Raw genomic sequence first — 27,231 nt, 5'->3', positions numbered from 1 at the left:
AATAAGTGCTTAGCCCCTTCATGCACCCTTATTCCTTTCAGCACAGGGCTGACGGGGACCCTTGAGCTGGGATCAAGGATGGACAGTGCATTGGAGCCTTCGGCGACCGGACTCCCAACCTACTTCTCCCTAACCCTTCCAAACATTATATTTTACAAATAAATAACTGCAAAGTGGGGTGTGCATAATTATTCAGCCCCCTTTGGTCTGAGTGCAGTCAGTTGGCCATAGACATTGCAAGCAAGCAAGCAAGCAAGCAATTTATATAGCACTTTCAGATCAGCCACCAGCTGAACACAAAGTGCTGTACACTTGAAATGCCAAAAATGATACATTGAACATGTTAAAAAATAAGAAAAATAATAATAATAATAATAATAATATAAAATAAATAAAATATATATAAAAAAATGGTTATTAAAATGACATTTAAAATAATAAAATTAGCACAAATAGCAAAAACAATAATAAAATAATATTAAAAAAAATGATGATGAGAATTACATTTAAAACAATAAAATCAGCACATTAGATTAAAACAATAAAGTCAGTAAAATCAGGGTCAGACTGTGTCATAAGCCAAGGAGTAAAAATGGGTTTTAAGACATGTTTTAAAATTGGACAGTGAAGGGGCCTCTCTAATGTGCTGGGAAAGATTGTTCCACAGATTAGGAGCAGCAATAGAGAAGGCCCTGTCCCCTCTGAGCTTTCTCTTGGACCTGGGTACCTCCAGGAGCAGCTTGTCAGCTGACCTGAGAGACCTGGGGGGTGAGTAAGGATGCAGAAGCTCAGAGAGGTAAGTTGGGGCAAGACCATTTAAACATTTAAACACAAACATGAGAATTTTAAAATGAACTCTAAGATATACAGGCAGCCAATGGAGTGAAGCCAGGATGGGAGTTATGTGCTCTCTTTTACGAGTTCTGGTTAAAAGTCGTGCAGCAGAATTTTGGACCAGCTGCAGACGAGAGAGAAGATGCTGACTAACTCCACAATATAGTGCATTACAGTAATCTAAACGACATGAAATAAAAGCATGGATTACCGTTTCAAGATGCGGCCTGGATAAAATAGGTCTTATCTTTGCCAAGCGCCTTAGATGATAAAAACTGGACTTGACAGTAGCCCTAATTTGACTGTCTAATTTAAAATCACTGTCCATCTTAAAACCCAGGTTTGTAACAACAGATTTAAAATACTCTGCCAGGGGTCCCAAATCAATAGCGGAAGGTTCACAAGGTCCACTAGGACCAAACAGAATCACCTCAGTTTTGCTTGAATTACAACTTAGAAAGTTTAGGGACATCCAAGATTTAATGTCTTCTAGACATGCTAGAAATGGCTTAATAGAGAAGGCCTCTTTCTGCTTCAGAGGCAGATAAATCTGACAGTCGTCAGGCATAGCAGTGGAAGGATATTCCATGCCTTCTGAGGATTGCCTGATGATTGCTAATGACTAGAGTGCACCTGTGTGTAATCTAATGTCAGTACAATTACAGCTGCTCTGTGACGGCCTCAGAGGTTGTTTAAGAGAATATTGGGAGCAACAACACCATCAAGTCCAAAGAACACACCAGACAGGTCAGGGATAAAGTTATTGAGACATTTAAAGCAGGCTTAGGCTACAAAAAGATTTCCCAAGCCTTGAACATCCCACGGAGCACTGTTCAAGCCATCATTCAGAAATGGAATGGTAAATGGCCTGCATTTGTATAGCGATTTCACTCAGTCCCTAAGGACCCCAAAGTCCCCTAAGGACACTACTTTCAGTCATTCACCCATTCACACACATTGGCAATGGCAAGCTACATTGTAGCCACAGCTGCCCTGGGGCGCACTGACAGAGGCGAGGCTGCCGGACACTGGCGCCACCGGGCCCTCTGACCGCCACCAGCAGGCAAACATGGGGTTAGCATCTTGCCCAAGGATATTTGGCATGCAGCCAGGGGGCGAACCACTGACCTTCTGATTAGTGGCTGACCTGCTCTGCCACCTGAGCTACAGCCACCCTAATTGCAGGCACTTGTAAGGGTGAGAAGGTGTTTTATTAAGCACAAAACTAAAAATGGACAAATAGCAAACGGAGGAAGGACTAAACTACACTGGGAACAAACTAACTACAGAACACGAACCTGAACAAGACTGAGAACGAGCAGAGGAGAATGAAGATGGACAGCAGGGAGAACACACGGGTGAGACATGGTGGATACACAGACGGACCGGTAACTACAAAGACAGAAGACGCGACTTAAATACACACAGAGAAACACAGGGAGATTACACACAGGTGGGGAACACAGCTGGGAGTAATCAACAAGACGAGACAGAGGTAAAACTGAACACACTCACATGAGACGCAGACCTTCACAATAAAACAGGAAACAAGAACATTACACAAAGACGCAGACTCGACACAGAGAGACAGACAGAAAATGACACATGGAACTAAACCCACACACAACATGAGAACACAAATCCTAACCACAAATAAACAGAAACATAGAACTCTAATAATAATAATCATCATCATAATAATCATCACCACAAGGCACCAGAGAAACATAAAGAATAATCCATGATTCAAAAATAAACCAACTCAAAGAGCTGGGTCGAACTGACCCAGAACCGTGACAACTGGAAATCACAGGACTCAGATCAACACACGTCTGCTCTCCAGAACCAGGACAACGTGCTGAGATCACGGTGGGCGACAAATGTTCATCAGCAGAATGATGAGACAGTAACACAGAAGAGCTATTTGGAAAGGCAGGAGGTACAGTGCTAACAGGCTGCAAGAAATATAAATACAGACTCACGTCTGTCTCTATCAGTACTTATCATACAAAAGATACGACACACGTGTGTACAAAGAAGTGTCCAGGTTCATCCTGACCATCAACCTTTCTGACTGAAGGGCATTTCTGCCAGCAGGACTTCAGATATAAGCAGTGACGTGAGATATAAGACAATAACACTATCAGTCATGGTCTGGCATTCCCAGAGCACAAAGCTCAGCAGGACATAAACAGTGTGGAGTCATCAACATCATCAACAGAAGGCAGAAGAGCTTTGAATGTCCTTCAAGAAGTCTGGAGAAGTGTTCCTGCAGGTCCTCACAGAGACGCCAGAGAGCTGCTCAGAGAGTTCAGAGTGAGCTGAAGGATGAAGGTCAGACCAATATATATTCCTCCAAAAGTGCCTTCATGGACCTGCAGTCGAGAAACCGATGCAAAGTGTTTATGCAGGTGAGAGAAGTTCACCTGAGGGCTCTATCAGCGTGCATGCCGAGCGCTGAGAGACGGAGGTTGTGCTGCAGGCAGACTTTTGGACGGCGACTCAGACTTCTCTTCTAGACAAATATTTGTCTACGAGATGACAACAAGACAGGTACCGTCCTCCCGAGTGCACAAAAACACACAAGTGAACACAGCAGCACACAAATCCACACGTCTGTGGACACGTCAGTGCCTGCAGACACTTTAGAAACGGCTGTGCTTCACTCCAACACTTTAACACTAAAGAACACTGAGGAAATGAACAAACTGACAGTTAACAATATGGAAAAATAAAAGGATCTCTCTGCTGCTGAAAAGTGTGAAATAGCTAAATGCCTTGGACACGTAGTGAAAACCTGAGATATTTCATGAAAACTTAATCGGGATCACCGTAACGTTAGGAGATCTGTGGCTGAGTCAGAGCACACACGGGTTCGTGCAGATAAAGGCTCAACGAGGAAGGTTTCTGCAGGACAAATACATCAGATTAAGAGAGCAGCTGCTAAAAGGCCATTACAAAGCAGCAAACACATATTTGAAGCTGCTGGTGCCTCTGGAACCCCACCAACATCAAGGTGTAGGATATTTTGGACAATCTATAATCTTCTAACACAAAAACATACAGTGTTCACTGAAGTAAACACACAGAGCAGTAGTAGATTTTTTTAAATGTGTTTTATTTATTTTCATTTGCTGCTAACTGCCTTGTTTTCATTTGTAGTTTTTGTAGTAGGAAGAACTACAAAATCTACAAATAAAAAAAGTGCAGTTAACAAATGTAGTGCTCTCCACTATGTGAACCCCTCAGCTGAATTTTTAGGTTTTTCAGTTCAAGCCAATGAAATGAAATCCAAAAATTCAACCCCAACAATCAAACGATCCCCTATGAGCAAGCACTCTGGCAACGGTGGAGAGGAAAAACTCCCTTTTAACAGGAAGAAACCTCTGGCAGAACCAGGCTCAGGGAGGGGCGGTCTTCTGCCATGACTGGTTGGGAGGTGAGGGGCAAAATAAAATCAAACATAAAGGAGAGCACATCGTATTTATGACAGGTCGGTGGACTGTGGCTCGAGTTCAAAAGATGCTCGAATCCCGCCTGAGGTGGTATGGACACATGATTCGAAGCGATGAGAACTCAGCAAAAACGGCTAAGAGGACATTCGCTTCAGCCGAAAATCTTAGAGGCAACCCAGAAAGCTGCAGGAAGAGCAATGACACATCCGGCAACAGTTAAACCTACTTCAAGTAGGTTTAGACACCACGAACCTTGGGATTCTCTTTCTGTTGTCTGTTGTACATGTACCGCTGGGCGCTGAAGATTTTCCACAGTTTGTCTGAGTTCTGCGATTTCTTGCCTCAATTGTGTGTTTTCTCGACTGAGTTGTGTGTATTTTTGAGTGAGTTGTGTTTTTTCTCGATCGAGTTCTGTGATTACTCGATTGAGTTGTATGGTCAGTTCAGTAAATTGTTCTTGTTCTTCCCAGAGTTGTGCGTTTGCATGCCTGAGTTCATCTGCCGTACGCTGCAGTGGGTCTGATTGATCTCTGCGTCCCTGTGACATTTCTTTAAAGGTTTAAAGCTCAAAAGTGTCAAAAAAGTTAAATCTCTGAATGATTTAAATGCAAAGGTTAGCTTTGTCTAAACTGTTAAAGGTGCGCCTCTATTTAAGGACTTGTGTGGCAGAGAACGTGATGTCGACCGTGACGTCACGATGATCGTTTAAGAAGATCAAAGGATCATTGTGATGTCGCCGTGACATCACGATGATCGTTTGAGAAGATCAAAGGATCAAAGGAGCGCTGTGGATCATTCTGCGCATGCTCAGATCAATGAACGGGAGAATTATTTGTAAATACTTTGCTATCTAACAAAGGTGCTTTTAGCAACAGCTGGTGGTGATTCATTGTTATCAACCCTTAAACTCGTGAATTGGCTCTCTAGCTTTTACGTTTCGATTGCTACTGTTGTCTATCACATATGTATTATTTGTAACCCAGCTTACCTGTAAAAACAGACACACAGCAGGTAACAAGAACTACTCTGTGCGCCAGCTCGGCACCACTCTTCTTCTAGCGAGGTGTCGGCTACTGATGCGTAAGACACCGAGCGCCCTCTGCTGGCGGAACTTATATTACAGACATTAACGGTAGTTTTCCCCAAAAGAAAGTGACTTGAAGCCTAAAAATAAAATGGGAGGCTGCAATTTTCATGTACTCATCTATATCATAGTGCCACACAAGCCCAAAACTTAATTTATCACATTAAATAAATGTGAATGGCTAGAAAAATCTAAATCAAAATATGAAACTGCAAAATAAAGTTTATTAAAAGCCACTGAGGTTACAGTGATCCTGAATTATATGTGCATGTGCTTTGCAGTACATTAGGCAGGTCAGTTCTTTATTAACGAGGCCACATATTACTGAATAAAGTGAATAATATATGGCTCCACATCCATAAGCACATTTCTCCATTTGTTTTTTACGTTTTTAAACCAGGAAATATTTTATTCTACACAATGAAACCAGAGTCTGCAAGCTTTTTGTTTTGAAAGAAGAATTTGAGCGAATCCCTCCTGCCTCCCATCATCCCAGGACCTGAAGACGTTTCACAACATCAGCTTCTCTCTGGTGTTTTCAGGGAATAAATGGGGACACTGAGCTCGAGCGCTACTCCACCAGCTACAGGTTTAATATCAGATCAACAACAGTAGAAAAACAGAGGCAGAGACTACCAGACAAAAAGAAGAGTAGGAAATCCAACATCATCCAACAGGCTCTTTAAAATAATGCCTCTGTACAGTATTTACACACACACACACACCATCACACACACACACACACACACACACACACACACACACTGAGCACGTTTACAGCTACACACTGAGGAGGAGGAGCCTGTCACTCAGTCAGTACAAGGAAGCAGTCTGAATACTGCCCTCTGATTTTCCGGCCCTCCTTCATCCAGTGTTCTCTTTATTTCATGTGAAGCTGAGACGCATCCAGGTAACGGTGTGATGTCATCCGGAGCTGAGCCCGTCCTTCTGAAAGAGGTCAGAGGTCACCTAGTCGTCCCTGCAGGTACGTCACTGTGAGCTCTGCCCACTTGCATCCCAGCAGCACCTGTTGGCCAACGGGACCGCCCAGAACCAGCAAAACCCAACGGGACCAGGATCCGGTCCAGCGAAGGTCGGAGCAGTTGGCTGGACGTCCAGGCAGAGATATCAAACATACACAGAAAACCACAGAACTGATGTCATGGAAACAGAAACGCTTCTTCACGTGATCCAGTCACATGACTCGGAGAGGCATAGAGGCTGGCCAATCAGGTGTGCCTGTGGAAAGTGAGAGGAGATCACGGGTCAGAAGATTTTACCAGGGAATGGTTTGAAATTAAAACAAAGAAGAAGAAGGAGGTGATGATGATGAGGAGGCTGATGTCCTGTTCAGTAACTCTGGTTTTTTTACACTGAGATTCACTGCTCTGACCAGTAGGTGGAGCTGCTGCACTGAGACACCTGAAGCAGGGCAGGTGAATTTCAGTACAGGTGGAGAGGAGTGGCACAGAAGTCCAAGCATGTTCATGGATGTGATGAGCACCTGCGCATTACTCACACATAACTGCTTTTTATTAATTGTGAGTTTTTGGTGTGTTAAAAAAAAAAGGAGCAAGAAAGAGCAATAGCAAAAAACTAAAACACTTCCTGTGTGTGTGTGTCTTACCGTTCTCACCTCCGTGCGGGCGGGTACATGGACGGGGCGGACGCTTGCTGACTGGCGACGATGGCGGAGGACGAGAGGCCTGAAACAAAGACAGGATGTCAGAACTGAAACAGACAGGCTCGCACACGCCACTCATTAAAAGCAGCTGCAGGCTCAGAGGGGTGAGGTGGGCGGGCTCAGAGGGGTGAAGTGGGCGGGCTCAGACGATCCCTTTCCAGCTGTGAATCATGGGAGGAGAGGTCAGCTTGGTTTGGGGTAACCTTCAGCACCAGGTATTACCCCGTCCTCCTCTGCTACAAACGTTGTCAGCGAGTGTATGAACAGACTGCAGGGCTGACAGCATCTACCTGCATTCACAAACAGCCATGGTGATGTCACACAGACATGGTGATGCCACACAGCCATGGTGATGTCACACAGCCATGGTGATGCCACACAGCCATGGTGATGTCACACAGACATGGTGATGTCACACAGCCATGGTGATGCCACACAGCCATGGTGATGTCACACAGCCATGGTGATGCCACACAGCCATGGTGATGTCACACAGACATGGTGATGTCACACAGCCATGGTGATGCCACACAGCCATGGTGATGTCACACAGACATGGTAGTGCCATGGTGTGGCACTACCATGGTGACTTCACGTGAACATCTTAAAAACAAATGACGCCTGTTTCATTTCAGTGTTTCTGCGCTATTTTCAGACCATCGGATACCTGAATTTGTAGAGAGGGTTAAACACAAACCTACAAACACTGTGGAGCCTCGGCTCTAAAATCTTAATACTTAATACTAAAATTTTAATACTCCCACTACACACCGAAGTGCATTATACTTCACAATAACATCTTCTACTATTTTAAAAGCGTAAGTGAGTTAGAGTCCAAGAGCCTTTTTCAGTGCTGTTCATCATCTTCGTACGTCCGCCTAACCACTGTTAATACAGTGAAGACTCCACTCTTTGTACCATTTCATCCTATTTTCTGCTTCCTAACACAGATTAGACCTGTGGTTCATAAATTGAATACGCTGCGTGTGGCTTTGAACCTGCAGGTTCTGGTGCCGTGCTGTGGAAGTTTGACCCTCAGCAGCTACTCGGACTCTCACTTCGACAGCTATGTGCTGCAGCCCGTGGAGGACGGTTATAAGACTGCGGTCGGGAAGCTCTGTCTTCAACACAAGCCAGTCTGTGCTGCTCATTGTTGCCAGAGGCTGAGTTTAAATGCACCGCTGTCCTACTTTTACATATAAAAAGAGGCTGTTTAATAGCTTCTTTTTCTCTGGGTGTGTTACAGGAGGTCCAGATCCAGGACAGGCAGGTCCTGCTGGGATGCGGGTTCCCGGCTCCAGTGTCGATCCCCATCCTGTTCGAGGAGACCTTCTACAACGACCGGGAGCAAAGCTACAGCATCCTGTGCGTCTCCAGGCCCATGGAGGTGGACCCGAGCCTGTCCGAGGTCAGCACGCCGTCTTCTTACAGCCTGAGGAGCCTGGAGGACGTCAGGGAGTTCCTGGGCCGCCACGCCCAGAAGATGGACAAGCACATCCAGAGCTTCTGTCAGGCCTTCAGGGAGCAGGAGAGGAAGGGACTCCAGCACCACACAGTAGGGATGACAGATACAAAACACAGCCCTGGTTATAAACGGACTAGAGTGACAAACGGGGCTGAAGGAAACAGAGCTCTGGGCGTGTCTGACCTGAACTAGTTCATGCCTTCATTACTTCCAGGCTGGACTACTGTAATTCATTATTATCAGGATGTCCTAAAAACTCCCTGAAAAGTCTTCAGTTAATCCAAAATGCTGCAGCAAGAGTACTGACAGGGACTAGAAAGAGAGAGCATATTTCTCCTGTTTTGGCTTCCCTTCATTGGCTTCCTGTTAAATCCAGAATTGAATTCAAAATCCTGCTCCTCACATACAAGGTCTTAAATAATCAGGCCCCATCTTATCTTAATGACCTTGTAGTACCATATCACCCTATTAGAGCACTTCGCTCTCGCTCTGCAGGCTTACTTGTTGTTCCTAGAGTATTTAAAAGTAGAATGGGAGGGAGAGCCTTCAGTTTTCAGGCCCCTCTTCTGTGGAACCAGCTTCCAGTTTGGATTCAGGAGACAGACACTATCTCTACTTTCAAGGTTAGGCTTAAAACTTTCCTTTTTGCTAAAGCATATAGTTAGGGCTGGACCAGGTGACCCTGAATCCTCCCTTAGTTATGCTGCAATAGACGTAGGCTGCCGGGGATTCCCATGATGCATTGAGTTTTTCCTTTCCAGTCACCTTCTCACTCACTATGTGTTAATAGACCTCTCTGCATCGAATCATATCTGTTATTAATCTCTGTCTCTCTTCCACAGCATGTCTTTCATCCTGTTTTCCTTCTTTCACCCCAACCGGTCGCAGCAGATGGCCGCCCCTCCCTGAGCCTGGTTCTGCCGGAGGTTTCTTCCTGTTAAAAGGGAGTTTTTCCTTCCCACTGTCGCCAAAGTGCTTGCTCATAGGGGGTCATATGATATGATTGTTGGGTTTTTCTCTTTTTCTCTGTATTTATTATTGTGCTATCTACTGTACAAAATAAAGCGCCTTGAGGCGACTTTTGTTGTGATTTGGCGCTATATAAATAAAATTGAATTGAATTGAATTGAATTAAAATAGCATATTCTGCACATAAAATGGCACGCCTTGCAGGTTTTGTCATTCTTTTACCACAGACAGACAGTTTTGCGCTCCCATGACGATACGGAGATGAAACGAGCAGACTGAAAGCATTCACACAGGATCAGAGGAGGAGTAGGAAGTGGACTTGATTTAAACTTTTGCATCCAGGCTGACACAGTAAATAAGAATATTCTCAGGAGGGACAACCCAAGGTTCAGTATCTGGGATCGAGCCGGGGATCAAACCTCCAACCTTTCGCTGTACCTCCTGATCCACAGCTACCCCGAGCTCACAGCACCTGGTTCAGCACCTGGTTAGCTCTCGAGATCAAGCGTGCTCAGACTGGTGATGTCGTGTTGGTTTAAAATAAACGTTACACCCAGTAACTGCACCATCTGGTGGTAAAAACTGGTATTACACGCAAGTGCAGCCCGGCCCGGTTTTTGCCTTTAACACGACACAGAGCAGTCTGTATGATATGAATCAGGACACTTTAGTTAATGCCGTCCTCACAGAGGATACTTACTCATCCTCATCATCCGCCAGCTCACGGTCATCTTTGCTTTGCACCTCCTCCCACGTTTTTCCCAGTTCCTGACAGGACAGGAGGGACGCTTTAAAATCAGAATCGGAACAATACATTCAGGTAGCGCGTTTGCTTCTACAGAACTGCTTCGTTTATCCTGATGTGGAAGCGTGTGGCGAGTGTGTCGCTGGGTTTTACCAGGTGGTTGATGACGGAGAAGCGGTCGTACTCGTGGTTTTTGGCGTTGATGCGGCGGTGAGCTTTTTTCCTCGTGTGATCCTTCAGCGTGGTTTTATCTCGAAACGTTTTCTCGCAGTACAGACACTGCAGACTGAAGCAAGGGGAGCAAAATGAAAAGGCGGGCGAAACAAAACAAAAGTTAACGCTGTGAATAAAAAGCAACGATTAGCGTACCTGTCCAGTTTGTCCTGCAGCGTGTCGAGGAACTCGCTGCAGTAGACGATGTTGTCCGGCAGTCTGATGCTGAAGGAATGCTCTCTGGCCATGTGGTTCAGCAGAGACGACCTGGAAACAGCACGTGGAGCCATTTTTAATAAACAAAAGAAAACATCAGCTGACATCATCACTGTTAGCACTGCGCTGCAGTCCTTTGGGCTTCGTCCAGAAGTTCCCATTTGGACAAGACTTCAAGATCCATACAGCGTGCCCATAGTGGCAGACAGAGGGAAGCAACCTCTCTCGCCATGGGCCGCTGTATGTCCAAATGTGAGGAGACCCGGAGCGGACACGGGTTATGTCTCTCGGCGTCCTCCCACAAGGAGCTGGAGGTGGTGGCTGTGCAGAGGGAGGCCGAGCATCTGCGAACCAACACAGTGACTGAAAATGGATGGATGGAAGCTTAACTGGAGGTAAAGACACAGATCCACACAAGAACTGTGGTAAACACCAGTGAGGAGCCAGTCACACCTTCATGCCATTCATGAACCAGCGCACACCTGCACAGGTCTGAGACCTGACCCTTAGTAGAACAGGAAGAAGGATGAGGAGCTGCACTGGTCTCAGATCAGCTTCTTGGTTCAGGCTCAGACATGTCACTGAATGATGTTTATGGAATTATGCATCAAAGCAGCTTTTTGGGGGTTGGATCATAAGAGGATGACTACAGGAAGCAAAGAAGCTTTTAGTCACATGATTTCAGGAAGCTCTACCTTCTGTCTACTCTAATCTAACACACGTGAGGTTTCCAGGAATGATGGGAATCCTGCGGCGCTTTACCGGTTTCCCGTGAACTCTTCGCTGCAGAACATGCAGAGACGATGGAAGCTGCTGTCGTCTCGCTCCTTCTGCTGCTGCTCCAGGACCTCCTCCTGTGGGAGCACAGAAGAAGAGCTCAGAGGAATTCTTCAGAAAGCTACCTCAGAGTGCTCAGATATTTAAAGTGCAGAGGTTACAACGACACAAAGCATGTAAAATCATCACTTAAATCTGCAATTTTTCTGATTTTTCCTGATTTTCAGACTTTGCCTCAAAATAAAGTTTAAAAGAAACGAAACTTCCAGCAGCACAAGATTCACTCAGGATGCTCCGAGTGTCACGTCTCCTCACCAGTCGTTTCTGCTGCAGCTTCTCTCGGAGGACTCTGTCTTCTGGAAGGACGTCACACAGCAGGAAGTAGTCCTCCTGCTTCTCTCTCAGGTCAGCGAGGAAGAAGAGTTTTTAATGAGTCATTAATCAGAGCTGGAGGAAGTGTATGTGGTTCACTTTGAAAGGTCAGGTCCTCTGTGGGTTTGAGTGAACTCACCGACTGGGCCCGTGGAGTTGGTTTTGATGACGCTGCAGAAATCTGTGACCGGCTGCTCGAGGAATCTGCCCTTCCAGTACAGCAAGTACCTGATGGAGGAAACTCGTCAGTAAAAACCGCAACCGACTCACAGCCAGGTTTACCGGCGCACAGAAACACTTCGTCACGGTTCATAAAAGCAGCGCACTAACAGGCGTGGACATGCTGGACTTGTTGTATATATGTATACTTGTAAGGTAAGGGTTTCCCCCCATCACCCCAAATAATTACAGTAAGTCTTTGGTGAAATGATCGAGTTCCAAATGCTAAAAACATCCAAACGTGTTCCCGAGAGTTAAACGAGTGAGCCGGAGCATGTGTGGCTCGTACTTTGGGACGTCTGCGATGACAAGCTTGTGCTCCATCAGCAGGTGTCTGAGGAGGACGTCTTTCTGCGGCGGTGGGACGGACTCAGAGCAGAGCAGGCAGACCAGCGGCTCGGAGCCGGGACATTGAACACCGGGAGGGCTGGAGGTGTCAGCAGGCTGATCGGGGAAACACAGCGGCTCCAGAATGGTGTCCTTACCTGAGAAAGCAGAAGAGAGACTACACCTTATATACCACACACACACTCTACTCCAGACCAGGTGAGTCAAAACCAAGTGGAAGCGAGAATGTACAGCCTGGCATGAAGAAGCATTTCTCCCTGATCTACAAAAATCTCTCTGTATACAATTATTTTTTCATCACCCGTGGGGACAAAACTATGATCTAAAAGTTAAAAAAAATTAATTAATTAATTAAATAACTCATTAGTCGAGCTCAGACTTTACACGCTGTTAAATCCTGAATAAACTTCACAGCTGTCAGACTGAGTGTACTGACTGAATATAGAGATTGCTGTATAATCAGAGTTAGCAGCCCAGCTATTTCCTAGCCTGCTAGCTTAGCCGGGCGGTTTCCCGCCTGCTTTTCTGATTTTTTTAGCCTTTTTTCTGCTGATTGTGAATTCCCACAGACTCGGAGAGTCACCGACACCCAAACCTTTGCACGCAGACCACCAGATATCAGCATTATAGCCGCGGACACGTTTAAAAAGTCACACTTACTGTCTTTACTCGGCTCGCTGGCGGCGATGTCTGGTGTCACGTGGTGCAAATAACATAAATCGAACCAATCGGAGGCCGTAAAATGCCAACGAAGCGCCTTCGCGGACCCCCGGTAAAACACGAATTAGAAAAGGTGCATTTAAGTGGTTCAAGGAAATATGAAAACTTAGGTTTCGAAAGCTGAAGGTTAATTAATGTGAATGAAGTTGACTAACATGTAACATTGGACGCTGTTGCATATATATAGCAAATAATATAAATCACATGAACACTCAGATCCTCAAGATATACCTGAGAGTGTTCTCTTAACATGAAAGTTTAGTGTTCATAAATCCCCATTTATTAACATTACATTAGCATATGTGTCCTCCCCTCTATTACAGATTTTGAAAGGAAACGTTATTTGTGAATGTGTATCATGTGTACAGGTGTAAGGTTTCCTAAAATAAAAGTCTGAAAATAACATTTAAGTTTCTGTACAGGGGGGCACAAGAAGGCTGGATATGGTGCAAAATCTTAAATAAATGTCCCAAGTTTTATACGTGAAGTCAGTTTTAAGGTGGAGTGGCTGCTGATGACACACAGCTCATCATCCAGCTTGGATTCAGGAATTCACTGGAAGCACGTTGTGGTCAAAGACCACTGGGGGGCACAAACAGCTCAGTGTTCATCCTGCAGTCTGACTCACTCTCAGGTTTGGTGCTGTTATTCTCAAAAAAACAAAAACAAACTATAGATAAAATCAATGACAGCAATACTGCATAAATAATAAACCTTTCTCCCTTTAAGCACAGAATGAAAATATGAAAACACACTGTCAGCTGTTTTTTTTTTAATATTGCAAATACATACATGATGTGATGTCATGCCATGGTGATAATCTCATATATGACACGTTATTATGACTCTGTAATCACCGAAAAGTGCTCAGAGTCAGTCTTTGTGACTGCAGTTTTTTAGTCGAGCATAAAAAACAAAGTGTTTCACAAACACTTTGAACCAGTATATAAAAAAATATTTTGAGTTTTAAAAGTTCATGTTCACTGGCGCACGCACTACCAGACACTCCTTCTCCATGCTTCATGGTGGGAACCATGCATGTAGAGACCATCGTTCACCTTTGTGGAACCAAAGATCTCAAATTTGGACTCATCACACCAAAGCACAGATGGTCTAATGTCCATTCCTTGTGTTTCTTGGCCCAAACTAATCTCTTCTGCTTGCTATTTGACCATAAAGGCCTGATTCACACAGTCTCCTCTGAACAGCTGATGTAGAGATGTGTCTGTTACTGGAGCTCTATGTGGCATTAATCTGAGTAGCTGTTAACTTGTGATTTCTGAGGCTGGTGGATGAATGTATCCTCAGCAGCAGAGGGGACTCTGGGTCTTGCTTTCCTGGGGCGGTCCTCGTGTGAGCCAGTTTCTTCGTAGCGCTTTATGGTTTTTGTGAAGTTTTTGCAATTTCCTGGACTGACTGACCTTCAGTTCTTAAAGTAAGTACAGACTGTTGTTTCCTTCGCTGATTGGTTCTTGCCATAATATGAATTCTAACAGTTGTCAAATAGAGCTGTCAGCTGTGTACTAGGCCTGCACAATAAATCGAAAATTTATTGTCATCGCAATATCAGCCTGTGCGATGGGCCCATTGCAAAAGACGGCGTAAACTGCGATAATTGGGTACCTTAAAATGTTTACACACATGCTTTAAATAATTTGCCAATCAAAGAAACCCCTTTACGCATTTGACCAGTCGAATAGAGCCCTTCACGGCTATGGCGTTATTTTTGTGCCACTATTCTGAGCGCATGTAAAAAAAATTTGAGCACACGTAAAAAAAATTTGCAGGTGCAAGTGTTGCATTTTGAGGAGAAATTTATTTTGAGCGAAGAAAAGCTAAATTTGAGTGAACAAAATTCATTGCTGCGTGCAAAAATGTATTTCAGTGTTTGCTATTATCCACACACACACACAACAGCAGCCCCTCTCGCTCAGTTTTTGCATTTGCGCTCGCAATGTGTTGCTCGCGCTCTCAACATTTCTGCCCGTGCGCGCTCAACTCTTTCTGTACAGCGTTATATTTGTGCCACAAAACCAGCCAATCACAGACTTGGATGCAAAAAAATCTGATTGGCTGTTTTGGTCTCCAATCAGCTCGAAATGACGAAATGCAATATCCCAGAATCCATTTCGTCCAAAACTCAAACGAGGCAGTGGCGGAGGAACACAGAGTGGTGGAGTTTGAAATATTACTATTTCTGTGTCACAGAATAAACTTTTAAGATATTTTCATGCGAGAATGGTCCTGTGTAAACTTGTAATATCTGCTCAATTTATCAAGACATCACATATTTGCATAAGTGCTCTAACGTTTTGCTCATGCATTAACTCAGCCAGTTAATGCGAGACAAATCCAGCTGCTCATTAAAGCTTTCTGGTTTGATCAGAAACTAAAACATTGGTCCATACACCTGAAAGTCCCAAAAACGCATTGGATGTATCCGTGTATTTCCGCAGTGCTGATGCTGCGCTGAGCGGAAAGCTCCTGAAGCTTTTGAAGTGTCGGAATGTGGAAAGCTAACAACGTCCCTCTCACCGGTAGGCTAAGTGATTTTTAGCCAATTACAAGTTGAGTCTGGTAGTTGGGGTTGTTAGCTAAGATACCGTCATTAAGGAGTGGCACAACTAATTTGTGTATGCGAGCTGATTTGCGATGTGCACCGCTGGCCCGGCCTTTTAGTTTTTAATGCACCTTCTCAGATTAATTCACTGCGTGTCGTGCCCAGGGCTGGACTGGGACAAAAAAATCGGCCCGGGCATTTTGACTAGAGACTGGCCCACCAGGTATTAAAGCCATAAAGCCTTTGAATGAAAACAAATGCTGTTGTGACTAAGGATGGGTACCGGTATCCGGTGCCATTATGGTTCTGACACAAACGGTAGTAACCAGACCGAAAAGCAGCGCACATTTCGGTGCTTTATTTCAGTGCTTTTTTTTACTGAGATGTCATACACTTTGGATTCTAGCCAATCATTTTACCTTTGCAAGCGTAGTAGGCGGGCCCAGGTACGTACGTTCTTTTAGAGCAGAGCTACAGATTAAAAATGCCCAAAGCGAAGCAGTCAAAGTCTGGCTGTACTTCACAGCAAAAGATGCAAACTCAGCAGCCTGCAACAAGTGCTTTAAGGTGATACTGTGCAAAGGAGGGAACACCTCCAATCTGATGAAACACCTGGTGACGTATAGCATTTTGTTAAAAGCCGAGAAATGCACCGTATTTGATAGCTTGCTGCGAGACCTCACGTCGTGCACATCTACTGCGGGTGTGGTGCCTGTTATCGGTCCCGGAGTTAGCAACATCCCCCAAGAACCCGAAGAGGAGAGTCCTGGCCCCTAGCCCTGCCAGTGTAGCAGAAATGATGAGGATGATGATGGCAGCAGCAGCCGTTCTTCTCTGCGTGAGTAGCTTCATGTTGTTCGTGTGTAATTTACGTTGAGTAGGCTAACCACGCTATTAAATAATGCATGTAAGGTGAACTAGCAAACACCCTCGTAACTACGAGTAACTACATGCAGCTGTCTTCTTGTTTGATGGCAGATGCTCCTTTCACCCTGGCCAAAAAGGCTAAAATGACCAAAGAAAAAGTGGGAAACAGCTAAACATGAGAGGTTTTTGGACAAAGTGTGTGTTCTCCATTCTTTAAGCACCGGTTCAAGCACCGTTTAAGCACTGGCACCGTTTCAAAAGTACCGGTTTGGTACTGGTATCGGATAAAACCTAAACGATACCCATCCCTAGTTGTGACAGTGATGTACAGTCTTGTTGGTATATGTATGATTTCTATACATTTTATGTCAGATAAAAACTTTGGTTGTAAGATTCAGATAATTATTTAATAACAGCCAGACATTTTAAATGAGAATAATAAAGAAAAGTATTTCTTTGTGCCCCCCTCTCCCTGTTACTGCCCTACCTGGCCCCCTGGCAACACTTTGCTAGACCCGCCCCTGCACGGTTACCAGCTGTCAGCTACTTAGAAAAGGATCCTGGTGTTATTTGTCTACCAGAAACAGTTCATAACTTCCCTTCAACTCATCCATGGCACCTAAAAGGTAAACCTGTTTCTCCATCACCTGTTCAGCTCTGATGATCCAGTAAGGACATCTCCTGGTGTCATCTTCATGTTTCCCTCTCACCACATATCCAAACTGACATCATGACCAGCAGCTTTACAGCTGTGGCTCCAGCAAACGTCAGCTGATACTAGAAATTAATATTAACAACAGCTGATCAAGCTTAAACGTGCTGCTGTTGTTTTTTTGTTTTTTTTTAAACCTGTCCCGTTTGGTTCTTTTGCCATCAGAATTATTGTCTAAAGGCGAAGAAAGATGCCCAACGGATTTACTTTACCAAATGGACCATCCCAGCCTTGCCGTAATGGTCCATTTGATTTACCTTTTATTGTTTATTTTATTTAATTTATTTATTTATTTTTTTTACTTGCTAGATACGGGACAGGGGAAAAGAAAAGGGAGAAAGAAAGAGGGGGAAGAAGAAAAAAAAACAGCGAAGAAGAGGGACGGGGATAAAGGGCAAAAAACAAAAACTAACAAAATAAGCAGACAAAAAATACATATATCGATCACCTGGATCACCTGTTGGGAAAGAAAAAAGAAAACAAGCAGAAGAAAACGAGAGTAATAGAATAAACAACATCACAATGATATATGGGAATATAACACTAAATACTTAATATTAAACATTATTGTGCAGCACGTAAGATCGACAGCGCACAGTGTGCTTTGAGGTAGGAGCCAAAAAGGGTGTAGTTTGTGTGTGTGATCACCTGTGTGTACACCTGTGAGCATGAGCGCGCTTGTATTTAAAAGGTTCCTTAATGTAATGATCTGCTAGAGGGTGTGGGGGGCCACAGTCCCATCCTCCAGGGCATGAAGCAGGTATGGAGGAGATCAAAACTCCAGACATCCAGAGGCCCCCAGAAAACAAGAGACCAAGGAAGACCAACAGAGGGGCAGCCGCGCCACTGTCCCAGAAAGAGCTGAGGAGAGTCCCAGATGAGGGATCACTCAGCAGCCGCGGAGCAGAAGCCAGGGGGGGTTGCAGTGACGTGCCCGTGAGCTCCGCCGGCAGCCAGCTGTGCCTGAGTGACCGAGCCCCAGGCCGAGAGGCCGAGGGCACCCCACCCCCGAAGTGGCCCGAGCGAGCCCCAGGTTCCAGGCCCCGATAAGCAGCCACCAAGGAGTGAGCCGGTGTGTACCCGGACGCCCACCCCCGGACACAAAGAACCACCAACGCATCGATGTCTGAGGGCGTCTGCCACCGGCAGGGGAAGTGGTGGGGGGAGATAGGCCTCCAAACCTTGGAGGGCCTGAGATGTCCCCAGAGAGGTGGCGTCTGATACCCAACCTGACATATAGACACAGACATACAGGCACACACAGATACAAACATCCATTCCCACCCTCATGCTCTCATAGGCAATTACTCCACACTCAACCAACGTGGAGACAGACATAAAGAGACGCTGTACACACAATCACACTCCCCAAGCGTACTCTAAGAACCGGGTCTAGGTACCCTTGCCCCTGGAGGGGGAAACTGCACCCAGACACAGGTGGTGTTACCCTTTTCCCTGCAGTGGGGAGAAGCAGACTGCCCCGACTCCGCAGCAGCAGGGAGGCCCCACACACCAGACCCCAGTCGGACGACCAACTCCTCCTCCTAGCCCCCCCGCTCCAGCAGGCCGCAGAGACCGGGGGTGTGAGAAGACTCCAAACCTCCCTCTACCCGCTCATATGTAGTGTTGATGTATATGTGTTCTAAGGTGCAATTAAAACCCAGGAGGGCATGGAGCTACCTGCCAGAGAGCAGCAGGTAAGCGCATAGCCCCTCCTGATAGCCCTCAATGTCTACGTGTATTTAAAATTGAGAGGTGGGCAACGACGCCAGGGGTGAGGTGTACACCCTGATGGTAATTTGGAGTCCGTGTTGTGAGCCCACCCCCAAGATCCTATATGTATGTGTTATGAGAGTGTGAGTAATGTGAATGTCTAAGTTGTGAGATAAAATTGAGGCAGAGGCAGCCAGAAGGGGACAGAGGGGGGGGGGGGGATGCCTCCTCTGCACCCTGGTGACACACCCCTACCCCAAGGCCCTGCATGTGTGGGTGATTGTGGTGGAGCGGGAAGAGGGAGGCAGCTGGAGATGGGGAGGGAAGGAAGGGAGGGGCAAGTGACCCCTCCCTGGGGCCAGCTCCCCCGCTGATCCCAGTAGGCACCCCCATGCTCCGCAACCCGCCAGGGAAAGGGGGCCCAGGCCCATCCGGACCAGGGCCCAGTGCAGCAGCGCTGCTGTTGTTTAGCGCGACATCCGCTGGTTTCTTCTTTCTGGTGCAAAACAAACAAGAGAGAAAAGCCGATCAGCTGATCATTGATCAGTTTCATGATTGAAGTAGCAACAGGAGAGAGAGGGGAGAGAATGAGAGAAGAAGAGGCAGCTGTGCAGCATAATGACAGAATAAATCCACCTTTGTGTCTTTTTCCATTCTAGCTGAAGTCCGGGACAAACTGCGTCCCCTCTCAGCTCAACACGAAACGCGTAATATTTTCTCTGAATGCGGGACGATTCTATCTTTTTATGGGACGGTTGGCAACTCTACTAACTAACCATATGAATAAAATAAAGTTCACTATCACATCAAAGCACCCACCCAGCTGTATAGAAACTCCGTCATGCTAGCTAGTACGCAGTACGAGTTATTGTAACTGACTGTAAAAAGTGTTATGAGTTCAAAGTATTGGAGATGGATACAAGAGGAAAACCACAATAACAACACTGGTCCGGCCGGGTTGAGTCAAACGATGATTTTAATGAACACACGTGTGGGAGATCCTCACTGTACGCAGACAGCATCAGATCTCAAAATGGTGGAGCATTGCTCAAACTCTTATAGCCTCTAGTGGCCCCCACCTAGTCATAAAAGCCTAAACATTCACATTCTTTCTCTCACACGGCGCCTAAGCCAGGACCTCGGCTCCCTGTTTATCTGCTCCTGCTGAGATGGGGCAGAAAACCTCTCTGGCACATTCTGCTCCCTTCTAATCAGACAAATAAGACCATGACTCTCTGAAAACAGTATTTCTTATAATTCAGCCATATAATGCATCATAAAACAATATCATTCATTCACAATAAATCAACAGTCTAATGTAATGCAAATCAGTTTAACAAATGTAATAGTTATCACCTTCTTCTAATTCAGGAGAATAATGCAAACTAAAACTACATAATAATTTCACCATCTTTAATTAGGGGTATAACATGGCATAAGGTAATATTATAATCCCACAAAAGTCAGCACAACGAAAATAAACTCCACCTAAACTTGGTTTATATCTGACCCAGATAGACTGCAGGTCATAACTTCTTACCTGAAGTTCAGTTCACCTGACACTCGGACCAGCGGCCACCTCAGGTCTCTCCTCTTGCCTCCCCTTTCTCTCATCCACCTGCTGGCCTCCACCACTTGCTAATGTTACTGAATCTGTGGAAGCTCCGCCATAGTCACCACCAAACAACTGAGTTATTTTTACGCACCTTTCATTGTTTATACAGTTACAAAAAAAAATTAAAAAAATCATCGGCCCACCAACCAAATGCCCGGTATGCCCGATGGCCAGTCCAGCTATGGTCGTGCCATCAGTTAACCCTTCGCGTGCCAACTGTGGCACGCGTGCCTAGGGTTGCCGACCCCTGTTCTATATATTGACAATACACTGCACAATCATAGTTTCTAAGTTTTAAAGCTTTTTGTCAATTTTCCACCAATGAATCTTTAAGTTGACCTTTGAGATCTCGCTGAACAAAACTCTTCCAGCCATCCTGACAGAATGACACGCAAACGCTCAAAACCACTGACAGGGCGATGACTCGTGTTCCCAAACTATTGTCTGCTGGAAAATCATCGGGGATCTAAGATGTTACTTAGTCACTAACAGATCCAATTCATCTAAATATTTCTGAAGACCGTGTGTACTCCTGGGTCATTAAGGTGATAAATCAATAAATAGCAATAAAGGACTGCACTGTGTTACTTTTAAGAAAAGTAATGAGTAACATGTCAAATAGAGATTACTTTGAGTAACAACCCAAACACTGATCTTCTGCAGCAGAGAAAGAAACCCGACAAAGAGCCCAAATCTTTGGCCGCGCCTCTAAACTCATCAGATCCAAAGTCAAATAAGCGTCAGCATTATCCAATCTTTAAGTGATGATCTGATGAATCCTGCTTCTGCCCCAAACTACTCTGCGTTTGTGTTTTTAACGTGTTGTAATGCTTTGTATGTTGTTCAATTTAATCTCAAAAAGCCCCTAAAAACAGTCAGTGATCACTGTCGGCCTCTCTCAGTTTTTATCATCGCTCTTCATTTTAAAGCTCAGTTTTTAAACCCTTAGGTGTAACTCCAGCCCAGCCCATGCAGCAGTATATTAATGACTAACCTCATATTGTGGATGGATTATCTCAGTTGTTCTCCTGACTGAAGTTTGGTCCGTTTACAGCATCCTGCCATGCGATTGCATTTGTCCCTAACCATCAGGAACCCTCACGTTAACTTTTATCGAGTGGAAAAAAGTTAGCGTTCATCCTCCAGCTTCACTGTGTTTATGTTATGCTAACACAGCTGTGTTGCTAGTGATCACGTAGCACATCATTATAAACCAGCTAGCCCAACTTCAGTAACCCTACAAACGTCACTGCTGTTTAGTTTTCTGTCTTCATTTATGTTGGAAGTGATAGCAGAGCTGTACGTTTGAATTGTTTCAGAAATCTCTCAGTCAGAACATGCTACAGTCAGGTCCATAAATATTGGGACATCGACACAATTCTAACATTTTTGGCTCCATACACAACCACAATGGATTCCAAATGAAACGAACAAGACATGCTTTAACTGCAGAGTGTCAGCTTTTATTTGAGGGTATTTACATCCAAATCAGGTGAACGGTGTAGGAATTACAACAGTTTGCAAATGTGCCTCCCACTTCTTGAGGGACTGTTGGGTTCAGGAATTGAGGAGGAAGACCAAAATAATGACCACTGATCCGGCCGGGTGCAATTAGACGGCATTTTAATGAATACACGCAGCGTGGAGCCAACACTGTACAGATTCAGTGTTGAACTCCCTTACAATAGTCAGAACCCAATATTTATAGGGGTGAAACAGTACAGCCCCCCTTTCTGTTGCCAGGCAGAAACCAAAACCACAATGACTTTTAACATAGTTTAAAAAGAACATCGTCTCGTCTCCATCCAGGTGCCTTCCTGTTGTCCCCGGACGCTCGCCTTCGCTGTCGCTTGTCTCTGGAACATCCTGCACCTGCTTCTTCATCAAACAGTCACATATGCACGCACAATTTTTGCAGTTGCAAGCAAAACATAAGATTAACTTTTACCTATATAACTGAGTGTGTGTGTGTATGTGTCAGCCTCTGCTTGCACTTTGTTTCACCTCTCAGCTCCCCAGCTAGACCTTAACCTTTCCACTAGACAGAAGGCCAGCACAACTGAAACTATGTGTGTGCCGATCTTGACTTATATGTAAAATGTATAAAACAAATGTTCCAATCTAATACAACTACTTAAAGCTTAATCAGCGATAAATGCATAAAAGACACCCTACTCTTAACTTGCACTTAGACTCTGGTTTCAGTTTTGCTTCTGCAGAAGCATGCCTTGCAGAAGTGTTTCCTGTCTCATTTTGGCACAGAGTATTTCCTGTCCCTGCAGCTCAGTTTCTCACCCACTGAAGACTTCAGTGTAAGAATATAAAAACATTCAAAAGCCTTTAAAATTATAGATTCAACTCAACAGTTTAAAGTGGTTCTTCTTGGACCTGTAATAAAGACTAATATAATACCAATATGTTTGAACATCTGAATGCATCCGCATGCAACATCACTATTAATAATGAAATGGTAATGATGATTATAAAAATAGCAGCAAATAATAGCAGTAAATATTTCTCCTCTTGACACTCCCTCTCTTGGTGACCCTTAAAAAGGGTCACCACACTTCATCTGTGGCCTTCCTCTGACCCTCTCAGCTGCTTCCCTGTCCACCCATGATGTAATGGACATTGGGGTCACTGTTCCCGCTTTGACCCTCTCTAGGCGTCCTCTGGCTCAGCAAATCAGACATTCTCATGTCATCTAGGTGGTCCAGTAATAAAATGCCAGCTCCTACTTGAAAACACTTCATGCTTAAGTGGTCTCTGCTCCTTTTCTGGGTCCCTCTCTAGTGGACATCTTCTCCTCTAAGGGATAGAAAACACTTTCTCCCTACTACTACTCCCTACCTTATGTCCCTCAATTGTTATCTTTATTCAACCCTGATCCAACCTAATATTACTCAAAACATGTACCTAATTACGTTTTCGGCTTTTATTTCCATATATTATTCAACCTTACTCATCATGTATAAAACTCTCAAAGTGCTGCTTTCACATCCACTTCCTGTTGCACGCTCTCTTCTCCCTTATCTGATCATCAACATCCTGTGCTGTTGCAGCTGCATGTAAGTCACCTTTCACAAGAAATATCATCATTTAAACTTATTCTTCTACAAAATCAAAAACTTCAATCAGCTAAGTGTAAGCATATAATCAATAGCTCCTAAATAAATTTCATCATTGCTGAAAGCTGCTTAAAACCACTCTAACTGTATTTTAGAACTCACATTTCCTGTGTTACAACCTGTTCTTGGTATAACATTTTATTTCATTTTTCTGCTCTTAATGTAATGGTACACTCTAATCTATACTTTATCAGACTTAACCAAAATATATAAGCTTTCTCCCCTTTTGCTTCTGTTTTAAACAAAAACTTGGTCACTTCAACAAGCATTTGTTATTCTGTAACTGCATTTTATATAATAAGACTAATTTAGAGCTGCATGTGTTATCGCAATATTTTACATGTCACACAGTTTAGTTACAGGCAAAACTCCTATTCAAACAGAGGCTAAATGGATTTGAGGCCTTTGGCCTGGAATCAATACTGTCATGTGTGGTTATGGACTCTATATGTCTGTAAGCGTGTGCGGCCTTCCATGCTCTGTCATCTTGCACAATAAATTGCTTGGACATCGCGCCAAACAAAGCTTCTGACCTTCAGTTATTGACTTGAGCAACATTTCTTTAATAAGCACAAAATGCAATGTGTATGAAATCATTTCTATGTATGTAATCTTCAATGCTATTCCTTTGGGTCAGTGACACTTTTAACATCCTCATAAAAAGCTCTCCTCTACCCTAGAAATAAATCTATTTAATATCTGTTTCTAAAGCCTACATTATAACAGCTTATTCTACAAATCAAAAGAAATCACACATTTCTGCTCATCAAAATTTCACTAATCTTCCCGTTATTATTGTTATTCCCACAGTTTCCCTTTAAGTTTGGTGTACAACTTCTTATGGACACCCTTTATCTTCTGAAGAGAATTCAGTTCATTTTACTCCTTCAGCTTAGACATGAAAATAACAATTCCTGCCTCAGTTTTACCATATCGAAATTATCAACCCCAATCATTATAAAATCATACTGAAACCCATTTCAAATTAAATCCCCCTTTTTATTTGGACTTCCCATGTGTGTCCAAATAAAACTCAAAATGCATCACCCAGGCTTAAGAAATTAAAGGGAAAAAAGGTTAGTCATATCATCTCTCTAAACACTCAAACACTACAGCCATCCTCCTCCCAGGTATTTTGCCCTAAAAACCTGTGTTTAAGGAATAAAATCAATCTAATCATTATGTCAAATCTTCTCAAACTCCTTGCTCCATGCAAAGTCTGGATTCTTGGAACTTCCTGGAAACAAAAACCTGTACTTTACATTTCATAACCAACTCTCCCCCTTTATGATCCAATCTGTGTTATAAGAAAGAAACCCCAAAACAGCACAATCATCAAACAAATAGATTATAAAAAATAGCAGCAGAAATAGCAGCAAAATATGAATCATGTGTTTCTTCCGTTAATGGTAACATGGGTTATAAAAAATAGCAGCAGAAATATCAGCAAAATACGAATCTAACCCCAGTCAGTAAAACAGAAATTCCCTCAAAGCAACTCAAAAATCAGCAGTCCCCGAATTAAGTCTCCCCCTCGTCCTGCTTATGACAAAAGCAAAACAAAGCATCCCATTTCTCTTCCTGGCATGGTAAACTGTTTGTCCACATTCATTCATCCCCTCTTTGGTCCAGTCACTCACATTCACTCACACGCATTCACACATGATGTTTGCTGATATCGAGCCTCCAAATAATCAGATACTCCACATCAGCAAAATGAGCTCAAGCATTTGTTTTCTTTCATTGTCCTTTTTAGGAAAATAGTCCTTTAGGCTTCTGACTGGATTGAATCGCTACAATCCTTTTAGAGAGAGACTCACAGCCAATCAGGTCCCCACGATGGACTCCTCTTCAGCCAATTACAATCTGAAAAGCCCACCTTACATTTTGTTCTCCCGAGAATTTTGTCAGCGCTGCTCACCCTCTTCCAGGCCTGCTTCAGAACAAAAATGAGAAAAAGAGAGCTGCTTATTAGCTCATCAAAGTACAAAACAAAATCACCTGACAGGTTTTTTCTAAGTGCACTACTACAAAAACTATGGGCCCTTTTCGACATGTCCATGTTTATTAAAACTCCTTCTATTAAAATAAAAACCGCAACCTCACAAATCTTAACCAATCCCAAATGTCACCCATTCAACACACCGAAAACCCCGTCAAAAGCTGCACCGTTTTCCACACAACGTCTCCCTAGACACTTCACCATACTTAGATTCAGCATAAGATATACACCCATTACAACAACGTATCATCACTACATTATAAATATCCTGTCCAAATCTGCATCTCTGAACAGACCTGACCACCGTAATCAATTATCCTGTTACTTTACCATTATATATTTCGCCCAATAATCCTTCTCAGTCACTGCTCTGTTTGCTCACTGAAAGCCTGAGTCTCACACGCACACAGGAAGTGTCTTCTTCACCACTCACTCCAGCTAATTTGCATACTGAGTCATATCTCAAGAAGTTACTGTGACAAGAAAAATGCATGTTTAAACCTTATCACATCATTCAATTATTTTCATTTTCTTTCTATACTAATCACTTGCTTTGATCATTCAGTGCAAAAGCACTCCTAACTCACTCTTATAAAAACTACTTTAATCACTGTTCTGTTTGTTTTTTCCATAACTCACTCCCTTGTCATACAGCTTCTTTTGAGTCAACTTCAAGCTTTAATCTATCTTATTAAACATTCACACCATTCTATCACTCATACAATTAGCAAGCTGATTTAATTGCATGTGTTTGTGTCCTTTAGCCAAGTTTAATCACTGTCTTTGCATTCCTCTTCACAAGCTTGTCTCTATTTTCTTAAGGTTAGTGCATTTTCTGTTTGTATGTATCATTTTGTATGTGTTGCTTTTCCAGTGATTCAGACTCCTTCACAATTCTCCAGTTAAACAGTCAGTTTTCTCCTTCCCCGAATTACTAGCCCAAACTTTTCGATTTCCCACCTTAAATAACAGCCCTCCTAGTCTTCAGCCAGGAGTTAGGGCTTGCTTTCAGGTTCCTGGACACATCATGCTGTGAACAATTCAACCAGAAACTTGCCTTAACATATCCATTGATGTTAACCTATAATTTCTTCCGACCGCTGCTGTGGAGAATTGGTCCAGGTCTGCTTTACTCCTGAAAATAACAAAACTGAGACATTTTCATTATTATCACGGGTACCTAAAGACCCATTTCTCTTCCTCTAGTCAGAAATACCAACTTATGTCATGTATGTAAGCGTGTTCTTCCTTGCGTTATGGGGTCATGTAAATGCAGTGTAAGCTGTTTCTTCATTGCATCTTAAATTGTAATCAGCTTTACTTAATGCGTCTTTCCTCTGAGTTCTGGATTCAAACTATCTCACTTCTGCTTCTCTCCAAAAATAATTTCACATGTAACAATTTGTGCATGTGTGTTTTCTATTCATTAATGTAGTTGTCAGTTATTTACTTTCATTATTTTACCTTTTCTATTGTTTACCTGTTTGTTGTGACGTGGTGGACCTCCCTAAACCATCACAAGTCCAGCCTTCA

General features: G+C 43.8%; 1 protein-coding gene across 1 annotated transcript; it reads right to left on the bottom strand.

Moving 5' to 3' along the window:
- Window positions 1-5,577: 5,577 nt before the first annotated feature.
- On the bottom strand, window positions 5,578-14,118 carry LOC134634467 (zinc finger protein 277-like). Its single transcript, XM_063483691.1, has 11 exons — window positions 14,101-14,118; window positions 13,042-13,138; window positions 12,323-12,518; window positions 11,954-12,042; window positions 11,758-11,840; window positions 11,428-11,519; window positions 10,606-10,716; window positions 10,390-10,522; window positions 10,192-10,259; window positions 7,001-7,079; window positions 5,578-6,612 (listed from the first exon to the last, which is right to left on the bottom strand). The coding sequence occupies exons 1-11, from the start codon at window positions 14,116-14,118 to the stop codon at window positions 6,556-6,558; spliced, it is 1,023 nt and encodes a 340-aa protein (XP_063339761.1). The 3' UTR covers window positions 5,578-6,555.
- Between the last annotated feature and the right edge of the window lie 13,113 nt (window positions 14,119-27,231).

The sequence above is a fragment of the Pelmatolapia mariae genome, linkage group LG2 (assembly GCF_036321145.2).
Source record: "Pelmatolapia mariae isolate MD_Pm_ZW linkage group LG2, Pm_UMD_F_2, whole genome shotgun sequence".
NCBI lineage: Eukaryota > Metazoa > Chordata > Actinopteri > Cichliformes > Cichlidae > Pelmatolapia > Pelmatolapia mariae.
The sequence above is the reverse complement of the archived record's forward strand: the minus strand, read 5'-3'. Positions and strand labels throughout refer to the sequence as shown.